This window comes from Muntiacus reevesi, chromosome 19 (genome assembly GCF_963930625.1).
Source record: "Muntiacus reevesi chromosome 19, mMunRee1.1, whole genome shotgun sequence".
Lineage (NCBI taxonomy): Eukaryota > Metazoa > Chordata > Mammalia > Artiodactyla > Cervidae > Muntiacus > Muntiacus reevesi.
The window spans coordinates 11,950,375-11,966,727 of NC_089267.1; the positions used below are offsets into that span (position 1 = coordinate 11,950,375).

At 39.8% G+C, this 16,353-nt stretch overlaps 1 protein-coding gene across 1 annotated transcript; it reads left to right on the top strand.

Moving 5' to 3' along the window:
* The first annotated feature begins 1,842 nt into the window (after nucleotides 1–1,842).
* DDX43 (DEAD-box helicase 43) lies at nucleotides 1,843–15,453 on the top strand. The gene is made up of 16 exons (XM_065911837.1): nucleotides 1,843–2,092; nucleotides 5,181–5,236; nucleotides 5,512–5,638; nucleotides 6,442–6,567; nucleotides 7,632–7,713; nucleotides 8,693–8,849; nucleotides 9,075–9,193; nucleotides 9,658–9,759; nucleotides 10,147–10,288; nucleotides 10,828–10,928; nucleotides 12,009–12,096; nucleotides 12,752–12,879; nucleotides 13,085–13,194; nucleotides 13,749–13,887; nucleotides 14,705–14,792; nucleotides 15,337–15,453. The coding sequence occupies exons 1-16, from the start codon at nucleotides 1,843–1,845 to the stop codon at nucleotides 15,451–15,453; spliced, it is 1,932 nt and encodes a 643-aa protein (XP_065767909.1).
* Nucleotides 15,454–16,353: the final 900 nt, after the last annotated feature.

Sequence of the window (16,353 nt, forward strand, 5' to 3'; positions counted from 1 at the left end):
ACCAACCAGTGAGAAATTCCATAAGCCTCAGCTCTCACTCCAAATACTGCCTTTAAAAACTCTGCCCTGAAAGTCATCAGGGAGTTCAGGCCTTTTAAGCATGAGCTGCCTATTCTCCTTCTTGTTGTTTAGTCACCAAGTCATGTCCAACTCTTCATAACCCCACAGACTGCAGCATGCAGGCTTCTCTGTCCCTCATCATATCCCGGAGTTCACCCAAACTCATGTCCATCCTATCAGTTATGCCATCTAGCCATCTCATCCTCTGTTGCCCTCTTCTCCTTCTGCCCTCCATCTTTCCTAGCATCACAGTCTTTTCCAGTGAGTCAGCTGTTTACATCACGTGGCCAAAGTATTGAAGCTTCAGCTTCAAGCATCAGTCCTTCCAAAGTGTATTCAGGGTTCATTTCCTCTCTATTACTTGGTGCCCCACAAATAAACACTGTAATTTTCTTCATCATAAGCGAGGGTCAGTAGATTGGCTTTGGTGTGTGGCAGGTGAGTGGACTCAATATTGGAACTCAATTTTGGAACAATAATTTTTGACTTTTAGTGTGTGTTTGTTTGTTTTTCCTGTATCCAGAGGCACTGAGGAACTTCCCCAACCAAGAACAGAACCTGGGCCCCTGCACTGAAGTGCAGTCTTAATCACTTGACCACCAAGGAAGTCCTGATGGTAACAACTGCTTGAACTAAATGAAAATGAAAATACAACTCAACATTTGTGGTATACAGTGAAAACTGCTTAGATAGAAATGCTGTTAAGTGTATAGCCTTAAATACATATATTAAAGAAGAAGAAAATCTAGAATCAGTCGTCTAAGTCTCCACCTTAGGAAGTTGGAAACAGAGGAGCAAATTAAATCCAAAGTAAGCAAAATAAAAGAAATAATAAAAGAGTAAAAATCAAATTGAAAGCAGGAAATCAAAAGAGAAAACCAATGGACCCAAAAGCTCGTTCTTTGGGGGGAAAAATTGATAAACCTCTAGCCAGGTTAAACTAAGAAAAATAGAAGATACAAATTACCAGTATCATAAATGGGTTGAAGACGAGACATCACTAAAGAGTCCATGGACCTTAAAAAGATTTAAAAAATGATAATAAAGGAATAATATAAACAAGTCAGACTATCTACATTTAGTCTGTAAGACTTTAACCCATGAGACTCGGCACATCTCTGGAATGCAGCACTGCCAGTGTCTCGCATGCCTGATGCAAGGCTCCAACCCACTTGGAAGAAGCTGGCAGCCCCTGGACCTTTGCCTCATCAGTTTAGGCAAGTTGCAGAGTGCTATGGCTTCCACCTTAAACACGTCTTAAAGCGCTGGTGAGGTCGGTTGATTCTGACTCCACTGATACACCTAGAGCTACTCTGAAGGATCACATGTGTTTGCCAAAACCTGTGGAAGCCTTTAAAGAATGTAAAGAGTACAAAATGTCTTGCCATTCTCCAGAAATAAGACCGTTCAAATAGAAATAATTAAAATAAATATTTGCGCATTATGCTTTCAAAAACAACAAACACTGCGGCCATGACTGCTGCGTCTGCGTCACTGAAACGCGGTTCCTCGCGACTGCCAGGCCGCATGCGAGCGCGGAGGGCCCCAGGCACCCAGGCAGGCGCAGCAACTCCTGTCGGCGTTCGCGGGTCCGAGGGGAGGCAGAACGGAGGGAGGCCATTGGTCCGGCCCCGCTCAGGGCGTGGCGTCCGCCAATGGGAGGCGGCCTGGGCGGGGCGCCGGCGCGCGAGCGCCTGAGCCGCGGCTGCGTGGCGGCCCTTGAGGACCAGCCTTCGGCGGCACTCCTCCGAGGGTGCAGGGCCGGATCTTGTTCGCGGAGCCATGTCTCGGCCGGAAACCGGCGCCAACGCCTCCTCCTGGGTCGCTGCTTCCCGGCGGGATGAGGCACTGCCTCGGGCTCCGAATACGAGGCCGGCGGAGGAGCTGAGCCAAGGCGCTGAAAGAGGCCAGAGGACCTGCACAAGTGGAGGCCGCAGGGGCTCCTTCGGCCTCCAGCAGCCTGAGGGCACGGGTATTCGAGAACCGCCGCTCTCCTTCAAGCTGAAGAACGACTGCGTGGGCGCCGTGATAGGTAAGAGCTTAGCTGGGCGCGGAAAGGTGCGTGGCGGGGGCGGGGCCTGGGGCAATCCCGCCCCGCCCACCTCGTCACCAGTCACCTGCCCGCGAGCGGGCTTGTCCCCTCCCCCCGCCCCACCCAGAGGTTTCTGACGTCCTTTGCGTTGATGCACCACTTGATAGTTTCTCAGTTCAGTCAGTCAGTTTAGTCTTTCAGTCGTGTCCGACTCTTTGCGACCCTATGGACTGCAACACGCCAGGCCTCCCTGTCCATCACCAACTCCCGGAGTCCACCCAAAGCCATGTCCATCGAGTCGATGATGCCATCCAGCCATCTCATCCTCTGTCGTCCCCTTCTCCTCCTGCCCCCAATCCTTCCCAGCATCAGGGTCTTTTCCAATGAGTCAATTCTTTGCATGAGGTGGCCAAAGTATTGGAGTTTCAGCTTCAGCATCAGTCCTTCCAATGAACACCCAGGACTGATCTCCTTTAGGATAGACTGGTTGGATCTTCTTGCAGTCCAAGGGACTCTCAAGAGTCTTCTCCAACACCACAGCTCAAAAGCATCAATTCTTCAGAGCTCAGTTTTCTTCACAGTCCAACTCTCACATCCATACATGACCACTGGAAAAACCATAGCCTTGACTAGACGGACCTTCGTTGGCAAAGTAATGTCTCTGCTTTTAAATATGCTATCTAGGTTGGTCATAACTTTCTTTCTAAGGAGTAAGCCTGTTTTAATTTCATGGCTGCAATCACCATCTGCAGTGATTTTGGAGCCCCAAAAAATAAAGTCTGACACTGTTTCCACTGTTTCCCCATCTATTTGCCATGAAGTGATGGGACCAGATACCATGATCTTAGCTTTCTGAATGTTGAGCTTTAAGCCAACTTTTTCACTCCTTCACTTTCATCAGGCTTTTTAGTTCCTCTTCACTTTCTGCCACAAGGGTGGTGTCGTCTGCATATCTGAGGTTATTGATATTTCTCCCAGCAATCTTGATACCAGCTTGTGCTTCTTCCAGCCCAGTGTTTCTCATGATGTACTCTGCATATAAGTTAAATAAGCAGGGTGACACTATACAGCCTTGACGTACTCCTTTTCCAATATTTGGAACCAGTCTGTTGTTCCATGTCCAGTTCTAACTGTTGCTTCCTGACCTACATACAGATTTCTCAAGATTTCTCAAGAGGCAGGTTAGGTGATAGTTTATAGAGACTGTGATTTGGGAGAGCCAACTCTTAGACTTGTGAAATCTTTGGGGAAAAAAGTTCAGATCTTTGGCAGCTTACCGTGAAATGAACAACAAAGAAGACAGCAAATTTAGATAAGGTGTAGGGTATTAACTTGAATATGATTTATCTGGTGAAAAACAGGGTTTTTTTTCCTTCAAATATATTAAGTCTTATAATTCCTTTTTGGAAAAGCAATTAGAAATGGTTGGAATTAAGGTTTGCCTCCCTTTTAAAAATTGTTGTAAATAGCATACACTTACAGTATTGTTGATTGTGATAACAATTTTTGTAGCAGGTCTGTAGAAGGTTTTCATCTTGCATGACTGAATCTCCCTATTATCAACTCATTTCCCCATTCACCTGTTTCCCCGTCATGCCACCTACCCCCATCCCTCCAGCAATTGCCATTCTTCTTTGTTTCTGTAAGTTTGATTTCATAAGACTCCTCGTAGAAGTGGAATCTGCAGGGTTTGTTGTTGTTGTTATTGACTCATTTCACTCTCAAGGTTTATGTTTGTTGTCACAAATGGCAGGATTTCCTTTTAAGGCTGATAACTTGCATTGAATGCATACACATTTTCTTCATCCAGGCATCTGTTCACAGATTCTTAGGTTATTTCCACCTCTGAGCTATTGTGAATAATGCTGAAATGAATATGGGAATTCAGCTATCATCGTGAGATCCTAGTTTCAATTCTTTTTTTAAAAGGATTTTTTAAATGTATTTATTTAATTAATTTAGTTTTGGTTGTGTATGGACTTCCTCTAGTTGCGGAGAGTGAGGGCTCCTCTCAGCTTGTTGCAGGCTTCTCTAGAGTATGTGGGCTTCAGTAGTTGTGGTGCATGGGCTTATTAGTTGCTCTGAGGCCTGTGGGATTTTCCCTGACCTGGGATGGAACCCATGTTCCCTGCATTGGCAGGTGGATTCTTAACCACTGGACCACCAGGGAAGTTCCTCAATGCTTGTGTATTAAGTTCCCAGAAGTGGGATTGCTGGATCCTAGGTAGTTCTATTTTTAGTTTTTAAAGGAATCTGCATGCTGTTTCCATAGTGGCTGCATCAATTTCCATCCCCATCCACAGTGCACAAGGGTTCCCATTCTCCATGTCCTCACCAACTTGTTAACCCTTGTCTTTTTGATGAGAGCCATTCTAACAGGTGATACGTCATTGTGGTTTTGATTTGCATATCCAATGATTTCATCATCCTTTTATATACATGCATTGGTCATAAATCTTCAAAGAAGGGTCTCTTCAAGACCTTTGAACATTTTTAATTGGAATTTTTTGGTTGAATTTTGTGTAAGGGTTCCAATTTATCCACATTCTTTTATCCAGTTAGTCTTTGCTTGTGCTGATGATGAATCCTTTGTATCTGGGGAAAGGAGCCTCCTATCACCCACACAATTTGGAATAGAAAGCTTCTGCTTCCCTTTTAACAAACTGAACGTGATTACTGAACCTTGGGAGCCTTTGTTTGGACAGTTGGGGAAGAACTAGAGAAGGTTCTGGAGAAGGACATGGCAACCCACTCCAGTACTCTTGCCTGGAAAATCCCATGGATGAAGGGCCCTGGTAGGCTACAGTCCATGGGGTTGGGAAGAGTCGGACATGACTGAGTGATTTCACTTTCACTTTTCACTTTCATGCATTGGAGTAGGAAATGGCAGCCCACTCCAGTATTCTTGCCTGGAGAATCCCAGGGACAGGGGAGCCTGGTGGGCTGCCGTCTATGGGGTCGCACAGAGTCAGACACAACTGAAGCAACTTTGCAGCAGCTGCAGCAGAGAAGGTTCTTTAAGCAGAGTAGGTAGTAGGTTCCCTGTAATTGATTTCATTTTTTAAAAATTCTTTTATTTTAAAAACAGGTCGTGGTGGGTCAAATATAAAAGAGATCCAGAGCTCAACATACACGAAAATACAGGTAAATTTTCTGTGTTCTTAAGTCATTAAAGAGGGTGAATTATGGTCATTCCTAACTATTTTCTGTCCTGTTATTAACATATGGTGGTAACTTGGATAAGATGACAAAGTTTTGCATACTTCTTTTTAAAAACTCATCTAAGCTGTAGTGCATTCATTATGTCTTAGATGGTGATTGATGGCAATCCTGTATTTCCTTTACATTTTTATACTACATGAGACGAGCGCCAGAGGAATGGTAAGGAACTTGTCTCACCTGCTTTCCCCCTTATCTAGATAATAAGAGGGTATCCTGAAGCAGAAGTAAGAATCTTTGGCACCAAGGCAATGCAGACCAAAGCAAAAACAGTGATAGATGATCTTGTTAAAAAGCAAGAAGAATACAACACAGAACCCAAACTTGGTAAGTCTGTTTTGCCCCTTAAAGTCCTGTAAAATTTTAAATGTTTTATTCAGTGTCATAAGCCGTATTATAGCTGTTTTTCCTGATAACAAAGCTTTGGCTTGCCATCGTTAAATCTAGTATTGTACAGAAGGAATTTTTTTCTAAGAAATCCAGAATACTTTTTCTCAAACTGAAACACTTAGTGTCTGTGGTTAAGTCTAGCAGTTTTAGTAGTAAAACAGAATAACCTTTTAATACACTTTGCTGTTGATAGTAGAGCAAGGGTTAGTCCTAGCCTCCTCTCTATGGCCATTTCCCTGGAATGTGACTGACTTTCAAAACTGCTTAAGTATTTCATATTTTTAAAAAATCTCAAATATACTTGGACTAGAGAGAAAGTCATTACTAAGCCATTTCCAGGAGAGCCTTGTGTTCAGCTAGCAACCTTGCATCTTGGTGTTTCTTGGGAAAATACCTCTAAAAAGCCTCTAGGATACTACTACCTCTGTTTACTTGGGGTAGCATCTGCCATACAGTATTATTATAAAGATTTAGTCATGTGTGATTTATTAGCAATCATCAGGCGCTCATGCTTTTTAACTTCTCTAGTAATTTTTTTTTTTTTTTTTGCCTTTCAGAAATCTGAAGTAAATAACTGATAAACCATGACCGGAATTGTCATGGCACTGTTGTCCTAAATTCCTAAATTTTATGTTTCAGGCATTATTATTGTTGGGTTATTAAAACAGAAAATTGTAAAATGTCTTGGGATTTTATATTGGTTAGGTTTGTTTGGAAACTCATGTGGAATTTTTTAACAGATGTTGCTGCTGTCCAACTTTCAGATGGAAAAGATACAATAAAGGACGTTTCAGGAGAGCAGAAATTAATTGATTGGGATAAACTCCGAAAAAACATTTTGAAATGGAATGAGAAAAAGTGGGCAGGTTAGTGCTAGATCCCAGCATTTATATATAGTATATTGTTGTTCCTCTTAATTGAGGTTTTTAACCTCTGTAAGAAAAGTGTTGCTCTTAGTAATGAAATCTATATGCAAAATGACAGTAGAATTTGAAATGCTACAAGTAGTGCCTCGGGCATGATAGTTTCTATGTCTGTGTTGTGGTTTATGTTATAAATGGGAGGTTAAAATGTGATATCTTGTCTTCTTTGAGATAACTCACTGCACAAGTTTAATAAAATTAGAAAATTGGGGCAAAAGGGAATTGAAGTGAGTAAACCTGCCAACCATAAGTTAACATTTTGCTGTGACTGAGCAAAAATTGATCTTGGAGTTTCTTAACCAAGAAGGACAAAATAAAATGGGAAAAACATTTAATAAGTGCATACAGTTCTTGAGGAAACAGATTTTTAAAATTCTCACTTGGAATTATATATTAAGTATAATGTTCCATATTTTTCATTGAATTTCAGAGTAAATTCAAGCTTCATTTGATCAGAATGAGACAGAAAAACAACACCATTTATTTAAAGTTAAGCAGTGACCATTATCGTGTGACTGCACTGGTCTGCCTGTCCAGTGCTATCACAACACAAGTGTTAGAAGATTTGGGGCGGAGGTAGGGGACAGAAAGAGGATTTGTTTGGTAGAGTTCTGATGAGCATTTAAGAAAGGAAACAAATTAGCTTCAGAGAATAGAATGAGGGTAAATATTTTATTCCTTAACAGTAGTGGGATGGATCTTCAAAGCAAAGAAAGTTAGCCTGCTATGAGAAAAGATTCATCAGTTGTGATGACTGAGTGTCTTGTGAAGCATGGTTTATTTTTTATTCAAGATATCTTTCTTGGGTGAAAAATGTAATTGAAAGACAAACCAAAAATGGAGATCTCCTAGAAGTTGGCAAAGTATAGAACAACTGTCTAAAATCCCCATGTCTGCAAGGCGAACTTGATATATATTTTAGTTTGATTTCTATTGCTTTGAATAAATGACAGTAAAATGTGAATTCTCATTACTCATTGAAGTTTAAATGTTGTTTTTTTCCCCAGATTTGCCTCCAGTTAAGAAAAACTTTTACATAGAGTCAGAAAAAACAAGTTCAATGTCACAAGAACAAGTAGACAACTGGAGGTGGGTTAGTTTTAATACTTTTTAGTGAGTATTTGTAGAATTAGGCTAGTAAATTAGCTCACTCAGAAAAGACTTTAAATGTTTGCATTTGAAACTTTAGCTTCCATATTCAAAAGAAAACTTGGGTTGCATCTGAAATTATATATTAGAGATTTCTAATCAGTACAACTTTTGGCAAAGAGGGAAAATGGGCTATATTTGTGTCTAGAGTAGTTACTATCCATATATGGTTATTAAATACTTAAAATATAGCCCATATAATTAAGGAGCTGAATTCTGATGTTTAATTTTAAAGAGAGACATGGTTAGTTTCTGTCCTATTTGGCAGTAATTTTATAGAATTACTTCTACAACTGTTGAAAATCCTAAGAAATTGATCTGATATCTGAATAGTAGAATAATTTCTTACTTTTAAATCCTTATTATATGGACTTAAAAGTCCTAATGGTAACATTTTTTTTCTATTAATATCTTTTATAAAACTAAGCTAGTATGGTACAGCAGACAGAGCAGTTATTCTATAGGATTGAGGTAGTGCTCTGATTGTGGACGGATAACTATTAAGACCACCTGTCCAATGAGAGTAATTCCCACTTCAGAGGATTGCTTTGAAGGATTAATTAAGGAAATGTGTGTGAAATCTTATAGGCCCTCAGGTGTTTGCCAAATCTGACTTTGATTCATGAAGCATATAATTTTCAGGTTCTATTCTCAGCCTTACATGAAATTTTCATTGGCTCATTTTTCATACGTATATTGTAATTACTTTTCTTCTTTGGGACTGTTCTGGTAAAAAAAGATGAACTAGCTTCTATTTCGTATTTTTTTTTTTTTTTTTTTTTTACTATAATTTAACCAACAGTCTGATTTTAATCAGTTGCCATTGAATTTCTAGATATGCCCTTAATGTTGGAAAAAAAGTTCTTGCTTGGGGAGTAAAGTGATCAAAGCCGCTAATCCTTGTTCTATTTTCTTAAAGGAAGGAAAATTATAATATAATTTGTGATGACATGAAAGATGGTGAGAAACGTCCTCTTCCTAACCCTATTTGTAATTTTGAGGATGCATTTCACTGTTACCCTGAAGTTATGAGAAATCTTCAAAAGGCAGGTTTTCAAAAGCCAACACCAATTCAGGTATGCTTTCTTTAATTCTAACATTTCACTGACTCCCCCCGCCTCTGCCAATTTCTGATCATTTGAACTTATAACACCTGGGACAGCCGTCTCTTAGAAGCATCCTCCCAGCACACCCACCACTGCCTAGCACTGAAAATGTTGAGAAGTTTGGAGCTGGGAGAGGAGCAATATTTGACAGAAAGAAATGTACTTTTTATTTTAATATTTATCATTCTGTTCTAGTCACAGGCATGGCCAATCATCCTACAAGGAATAGATCTGATAGGAGTAGCCCAGACTGGAACAGGGAAGACATTGTCCTACTTAATGCCTGGATTTATTCATATTGCCTCCCAACCTGTGTAAGAATTTCTACATCTGGGTACTCTTTAGGGGTTTAGTAGATAAGGATTCCAAAAAATGCAATGAACATTTCTTTGATCGCACTGGTCCAAGGGCAGTGCTTCATCACAGGGAAAAATCACTTTCTGTTATGTGGGTGGATATAAATGGATGAAACATTTTCAGGAAGCAGCAGGTAGTATCCACCATAAGTCTTCACAGTGAGATGCTGGAAACAGTTTGTTCAAATGACCGCGTTCAGTACAGTCCTCTGAGAATGTCTGACACAGAAAAGCACTGGCTGTATTCCACGAGAAGGCTCATGTCTGGGCTCTAGGATTCTTTGGTCAGGCTGTTTTTGTTTCTCCACTTTTTATAAGAGGTGCATGTTGATGACTTAGGCATTCATTGCTGCTGATTTTGAAGGCACTGGACGAAGGTCCTGTGTGCCTGAGATGGAAACTGATGTGCTTTTTCTCCCAAGAGCCAGGAATGGGCCTGGCATGTTAGTCCTCACCCCAACTCGCGAGTTGGCTCTGCAGGTGGATGCCGAGTGCTCTGAATATTCATACAGAGGTCTTAAAAGGTGAGTTGCTTTCTTTGGCCATCGCTGCACCAGCATTTTAATCCTCTGTAGCTTTAGATATCCTCCTCATTGTTTTCAAACATAATGAGAAGCCAACTGGCTCAGCATGTGGCCAGGCATTGACTACCCCTCATTCAAATTGACTGTAGCTGGGGCAGTGGGGTCAGGTAACTAAGATTTGAATGTGAACCTTGTAGGACACATCAGTGTGGGTTGATGGCTATGGTTCGTTCTTAGAAAGGAGCCAGGACTATACTTAGCCTAATACTTTTCATTTATATACTTTTTAAAATTTTATACCCCAAATGGGCTTAGGTTGGTTGGGATTTTGAATTGTGATGGGGTATTCCCCACCTGAACATGAACCTCTGTATTTTTTTTTTTAAGTGTTTGTATATATGGTGGTGGCGATAGAGATGGACAAATAAAAGATTTATCGAAAGGTGTAGACATTATCATCGCCACTCCCGGAAGACTCCATGATCTACAGATGAATAACTTTGTGTACCTGAAAAGCATAACCTACCTGGTAATCTTGGAGCAGGGGTTTGAGGTCCTGAGAGGAAGAACTTAGCTCTCATCAAACCTTTTAAAATGGCTGTCCATTTTATAATAGTTTTAAATCCTAGGAATGCTTCTCATTCTCTCTAGTTTGTTCAAATACACATTTTAAGGATAATTCCATTTTAATATTTTATAAATGTTAGAAAATGCAGATAAGTACAAAATGAATACACAAGTACACATGAATACTTTATAGACATTTAAATTATTTTCATTAAATATATTTAGAAACTTATTTGTTGTCAAACAGATCAGTGGTGTTGCAAGTACACATAGTTTAGGTAGTGGAGGAAATGAGAAAGCTATCTTAATATTCATAGGGAAAGAACATATATGTTAGCTACCATCCACATCTAATCTAGCCCTTTTTTGGCTTTGCCGTGTGGCTTTCAGGATCTTAGTTCCACTACCAGGTATCGAACCCACATCCTCGGCAGTGAAAGCACGGAGTCTTAACCACTGGTTCACCAGGAAATTCCCCTAATCTGGCCCTTTCTAATGCAGGTATTAGATGAAGCTGACAAAATGCTGGATATGGGATTTGAACCCCAGATAATGAAGATTTTATTAGATGTACGCCCAGACAGGCAGACAATTATGACAAGGTAGGTATATGTTTAATTTGCCAGTCTGCAAAGTAGGAACCAGTGGAACGGAATTCATTTGATTTTAAAACCTTACATAAAAGTATTTTGAGATCTATTGGTGAAAGATATGTTATCATTTAGTATAGCAACTCAGTGCAACAGCTTAACAATGACTATTGGGTTTCCTGAATTAGAAATAAGATTTTTATGAAAACATCCTGGGGAGACTGTTCTATAGGGGGTCTCAGATTAGAGAAAGTAACCGTCTGTCCTTAGAGGTGAATATTTGATCACAGAACACTTTAGCCAAGATAAAACTGAGGCAAGGAAGAGTATATAACTGGGGAAATACACTAAATTTATTCATTTTGTTTCCTAAGTAAACCTTGTTAATTAGTATGAAAGTACAGAAGGTGGTTGTTTTCATAATATATCACTGAAGAAACATCTGAATTTACATATCCAATCATCATTACAGTTAAAATGTTTTTATTTGGCTCAAGCTCTTGGTTTTGTCTGCCGACAATGTGTGAGAGGGCTTCCAAGGTGGCGCAGTGGTGGAGAATCTGCCTGCCAATGTAGAAGATGCAAGAGACTCAAGTTTGATTCCTAGGTTGGAAAGATACCCTGGAGGAGGTAATGGCAACCCACTCCAGTATTCTTGCCTGGAAAATCCCACGGACAGAAGAGGCTGGTGGGCTACAGTCCATTGAGTTGCAAAGAGTCAGACATGACTGAGCATGCACACACACACAGTGTATGAAAAACACTGGGTTTTTACTTTTATTTTTTACCATTTATAAAGGCCAAGAGAAAACTAATCTAACACCTGAATTCATTTTAGCTCCCCGTAGATGGGAAAGGTATACCTCTCCTTCACCTTTTGTTTATAAACCTATTAAACTTATTTGAAGATTTCATCTAGTAGCTTCTTCGAGCAGTTCATTTTGAAGCATATATTTTCTATGAAATCAGCCTCATTAAAAAGTACTGTTTGTCTTTCCTGGGTAATTTGGTTCATAGCATTCTTAGGGAAACTTAGTAATGTTTGATTCCTAAAAAACATTTTAACGTTTTTATATTACATTTTATCTCTAGTGCAACATGGCCATATGCTGTCCGTAGACTTGCACAATCTTACTTGAAAGAGCCCATGATTGTGTATGTTGGTACTTTGGATCTAGTCGTAAGCTTATTTTTAATTACTATTTATATCTTATTAATTTTATAAATGTTTTGCCATTATAAAGTTCATTGGCCTTTCACTTCATAATTGAAATTGGCCTTTTAACTAATTATTAATGAAAATTGACCTTTTACTTAAATCAGTGGTAATTAATAACAAGTTGTTGCCTAGGCCCATTTTATTAGATTTCACAAAAGTCAGGATAAAGACTTCAAAATCTGTTTCATCTTGGGGGCAGAAAAATGGTAACAATGATATTTGGAAATTTTGTATTAAGTTGTCACAATACTTAATTGAAGTTCTTAGTGTCATAAGCTGGACATTGTAAAGGCTATAGCCACAGTTCATGGCAGTGGTTATTGTAAGCTTGGCCTCAACCCATGGTTATTCCATTTCAAATGATAGCAACCAGTTGCTTTCAACTCATTGACAAGCATTCGAAATTCCAAGCTTATCTTGAGTAACTAAGTGGTAAAAAGTCAAAGACTGAGCTCTAAATCCCTGAGTAGGAATGGGAGATTTTTGGAAGAACTTGCCACTTTTTCTGCTGGCAGTTTATTAAAGCATTTAACCAATGACAGAAGTAAAATGGGTTTTGAGCCATTAAGGGGTTTGCCCATTAATGTTGATGTATTATGATCTGTGAATCCTTTAGGCTGTAAGTACCGTGACACAAAATATAATTGTCACCACAGAAGATGAGAAAAGATCACATATCCAAGCTTTCATCGAGAGCATGTCTCCCAAGGACAAAGTCATAATATTTGTCAGCCGGAAAGCTGTGTGAGTGTATTTTTTACATTGACATCATCAGTCGTGTGTTTGTTTTAACGTTGTTTCTATTTGTATAATCATTTCAAATGAGGGAAGGGTGTATGTCTTACAGTATGTACATTACTTAAGACTCTTGCCAGGGGAAGTAACAGTAATGAATTGATTGTGGTATTCAAATAAGCAATTAGACCCCTGACTTTATTTTTTGTTTTAGGGCTGATCATTTATCAAGTGACCTGGGTATCCGGCGTATATCAGTAGAGTCTCTGCATGGCAATAGAGAACAGAGTGATAGAGAGAGAGCATTAAAAAACTTTAAAACAGGTACATTTATACAGTTAGTATTGTTGTTTAAAACTGCCCAATGCCTGGTCTTCCTCAGTGATGGCCCCTTTCATGGAACCCATGTCTAAAATCTGCCTTCAGCTAAAAGATCCCAGAACTAGCTCTAAATGTTAATCAGATTCTCTCTCTCCAACTCATGTTTAGAACCTAGATATCAAGGTAAGAATTTGCAGTGGGGGATGGTTGTCCGAATTTACCTGAAAGGCATATATCTTTGACATGATTCATGAACCATTTGAATGGTGGTATCTATTCTGTTGTAAATTGCCAGAAGTTAAAATTCTTTAAGGTTCTTTAACTTCCAATGCAGGGGGGTGTAGGTTCCATCCTTGGTTGGGGAACAGATTCCACATGCCTTGTGGCCAAAAAATAAAAACGAAAGACTAAGTAACCCTTTCCCCATGCACTCTCTTTTAAGTTTTTTTTGATATTCAAAGCAGTAATTCTTCACCTGATTAGCTAATAGGGAACAGATATGTCTTGGGTTGGTTTGTACCAGAATGTGTCTGTATTCTTTGGGCTTCACTCTTCAGGTAAAGTGCGAATACTGATTGCTACTGACTTAGCATGTCGTGGTCTTGATGTTCATGATGTAACGCATGTCTATAATTATGATTTTCCCCGAAACATCGAAGAATATGTCCACAGAGTGGGACGTACCGGGAGAGCAGGGTAAGTCTGTGGAGCCTGCCCACCAACCTGGGGGAGACCCCTCATTCTTTTCACAGACTATCCTTACTTTGAAAAAGAGGACCTTTACTTTCTCTCTTCGAGCAAACTCATAAAACCCCTGTGATGTGCTGTTTGATCAGCTGCAGATTAGATCCCAAATTGCTATTTCGGCTAATTTTTTTTTTTTTACTGAAGTATGGTTGATTTACAGTGTTTTGTTAACTACTCCTGTACTGCACAGTGATTCAGTGATACATATATATACATTTTGAAATGTTTTTTTCCATTATGGTTTATCACAGGATTTTGAATATATTAATAGTTCTTTGTGCTGCCTACAGTAGGAACTAGCTGTCAGCCATCCTATGTACTAAAGCTTCCACTGCTATCCCAGCCTCCCATTCCATCTCTCCCCCAAATCCATCCCTCTTGGCAACCATGAGTCTGGTCTCTATGTCTGTGATTCTATTTCTGTTTCAGAGATAGGTTCATTTGTATCACATTTTTGATTCCATGTGTAAATAATACCATATGATATTTGTGTTTCTCTGTCTGACTTACTTCACTTATTGTGATAATCTCTAGGTTCATCCATGTTGCTGCAAGTGGTATTACTTTATTCTTTTTATGGCTGAGTAGTATTCCATTGTATATATGTACTACATCTTCTTTGTCTGAATGGCTAAATCTTAATGCATCGTACATAGTTGGGCGTGCGAAAAAATTGACGTTTTGCTATAGTTTTATTCCATTTTGCTAGCTGAATCATTAATATAAATTATAAATCAAATTACATTAACTTTTTTCCCCCTTGAAGGAGGACTGGGGTATCTATTACCCTTATCACTAGAAATGATTGGAAGATTGCTGGTGAATTAATTAATATTCTGGAAAGAGCAAATCAGGTGAGAATATGCAACTCTTATTTTCTAAGGTTCAAGTTTCATTTATTCCAAGTACTGGGGCTTACAGCCTTTCAGGAATTATAGATATTAAGCAAATAATTATGTGTGTTTTGAGGGTCGTAACATGGCAAAGATGAGGTGCTATAAATGATATAATGTATAACTGGGGAGCCTGTTCTAATGTGGAGGCGTGTCACTGGACGCTGCTGAGGAAGAGCCCGGTGGGTGGAGTTTGGAGTGTGTAGGAGAAGCAGGGCACGAGAGGAGAAAACGGCACCAGATAAAGGCACTGGGAAGCAGCCAAGGGCCATGTGAGCAGGAGGGCTGCGTGCCTACTGACAGGGAGTTTTACCACCAGACTGGTTTTTCTACCTTGAAAATTCAGTGTTGACTATGCAGAGGAACACATTCCATTCTGTTGGGAAGGTATCTGCAATCAATTGTGGAGATTCTCTGACTATTTGGAGGCATCTTAGTATGTTACAGAAAAGCTGATATGTTAAAAGAATCATCTCAATCCTAATAAGACATTTATTTGCTGCAGAGTGTCCCAGAGGATCTTGTCTCAATGGCTGAGAGATACAAAGCAAATAAACTGAAAAAAGAAACAGAAAACAAATGGGGAAAACCCCAAGGAAAACCCAGGAAGTTTTATCATTAATGTCTGTGTAGAAAAGTGGCACCAGCCTACTAAAAAAGGTAAAATTTGAAAAACTCATGGACTTTCAAATGCCTGTTTTCCTTAGCTAGGTGGTGGGTAGTGTGTTTATTACAATCAGCATTGTCTCTTAAGAGCCATTAACGTAATAAATCAGGTCTTATTCTTTACTTGGGGCCTATGATAAAGAATCTGCCTGCAGTGCAGGAGACCCAGGTTCAATCCCTGGATCAGGAAGATCCCCTGGAGAAGGGAACAGCTAGACATTCTAACATTCTTGCCTGGAGAATTCCATGAAACTTTTGAGCTTCCCTGTGGCTCAAATGGTAAAGAATCTACCTGCATTGTTGGAGATCCAGGTTTGATCCCTGGGTTGGGAAGATACCTGGAGAAGGGACTGGCTACCCACTTCATTATTCTTGCCTGGAGAATTCCATGGAGAGAGGAGCCTGGCGGGCTACAGTCCATGAGGTTACAATGAGTTGGACACAACTACACACATGCACCATGCCTCTATTCTTTAGCTGTTCCCTAAACTCCAGTTAGTATATCTTAATTAATTCAAAAGTGACAAAAAATCTTTTAAGTTGTCTGGAGAGATCATTGAGCATATAATGGAATATAATGGAATTGGTGGAGGTGTAAATTAGTGTAAGCTCTTACACCTGAGCAATTAGGTGGCAGTGTATTAATTGTAAATACAGGTACCCTTTTGTTTTATTTTGGGTTTTGGTTATGCTTTGCAGGTTGTGGGATCTTGGTTCCCTGAGGGGACTGAACCCAGCCCCCAGCATTGAAAGCACTCAGTCCTAACCATTGAACAAACAGGGAATTCCCCATATGCCCCTTGATCTGGTAATTCCCCTGGGCACACATATCCAGTGTGGAGCCATTTCAATAAAC

Excerpts from the sequence above, each read along its gene's own strand:
- DDX43 (XM_065911837.1), top strand. The coding sequence starts at position 1,843 with ATGTCTCGGCCGGAAACCGGCGCCAACGCCTCCTCCTGGGTCGCTGCT. Across the intron at positions 9,194-9,657 it reads CATATTGCCTCCCAACCTGT|AGCCAGGAATGGGCCTGGCA; the intron begins GTAAGAATTTCT and ends TTTTCTCCCAAG. Across the intron at positions 10,929-12,008 it reads AGGCAGACAATTATGACAAG|TGCAACATGGCCATATGCTG; the intron begins GTAGGTATATGT and ends TTTTATCTCTAG.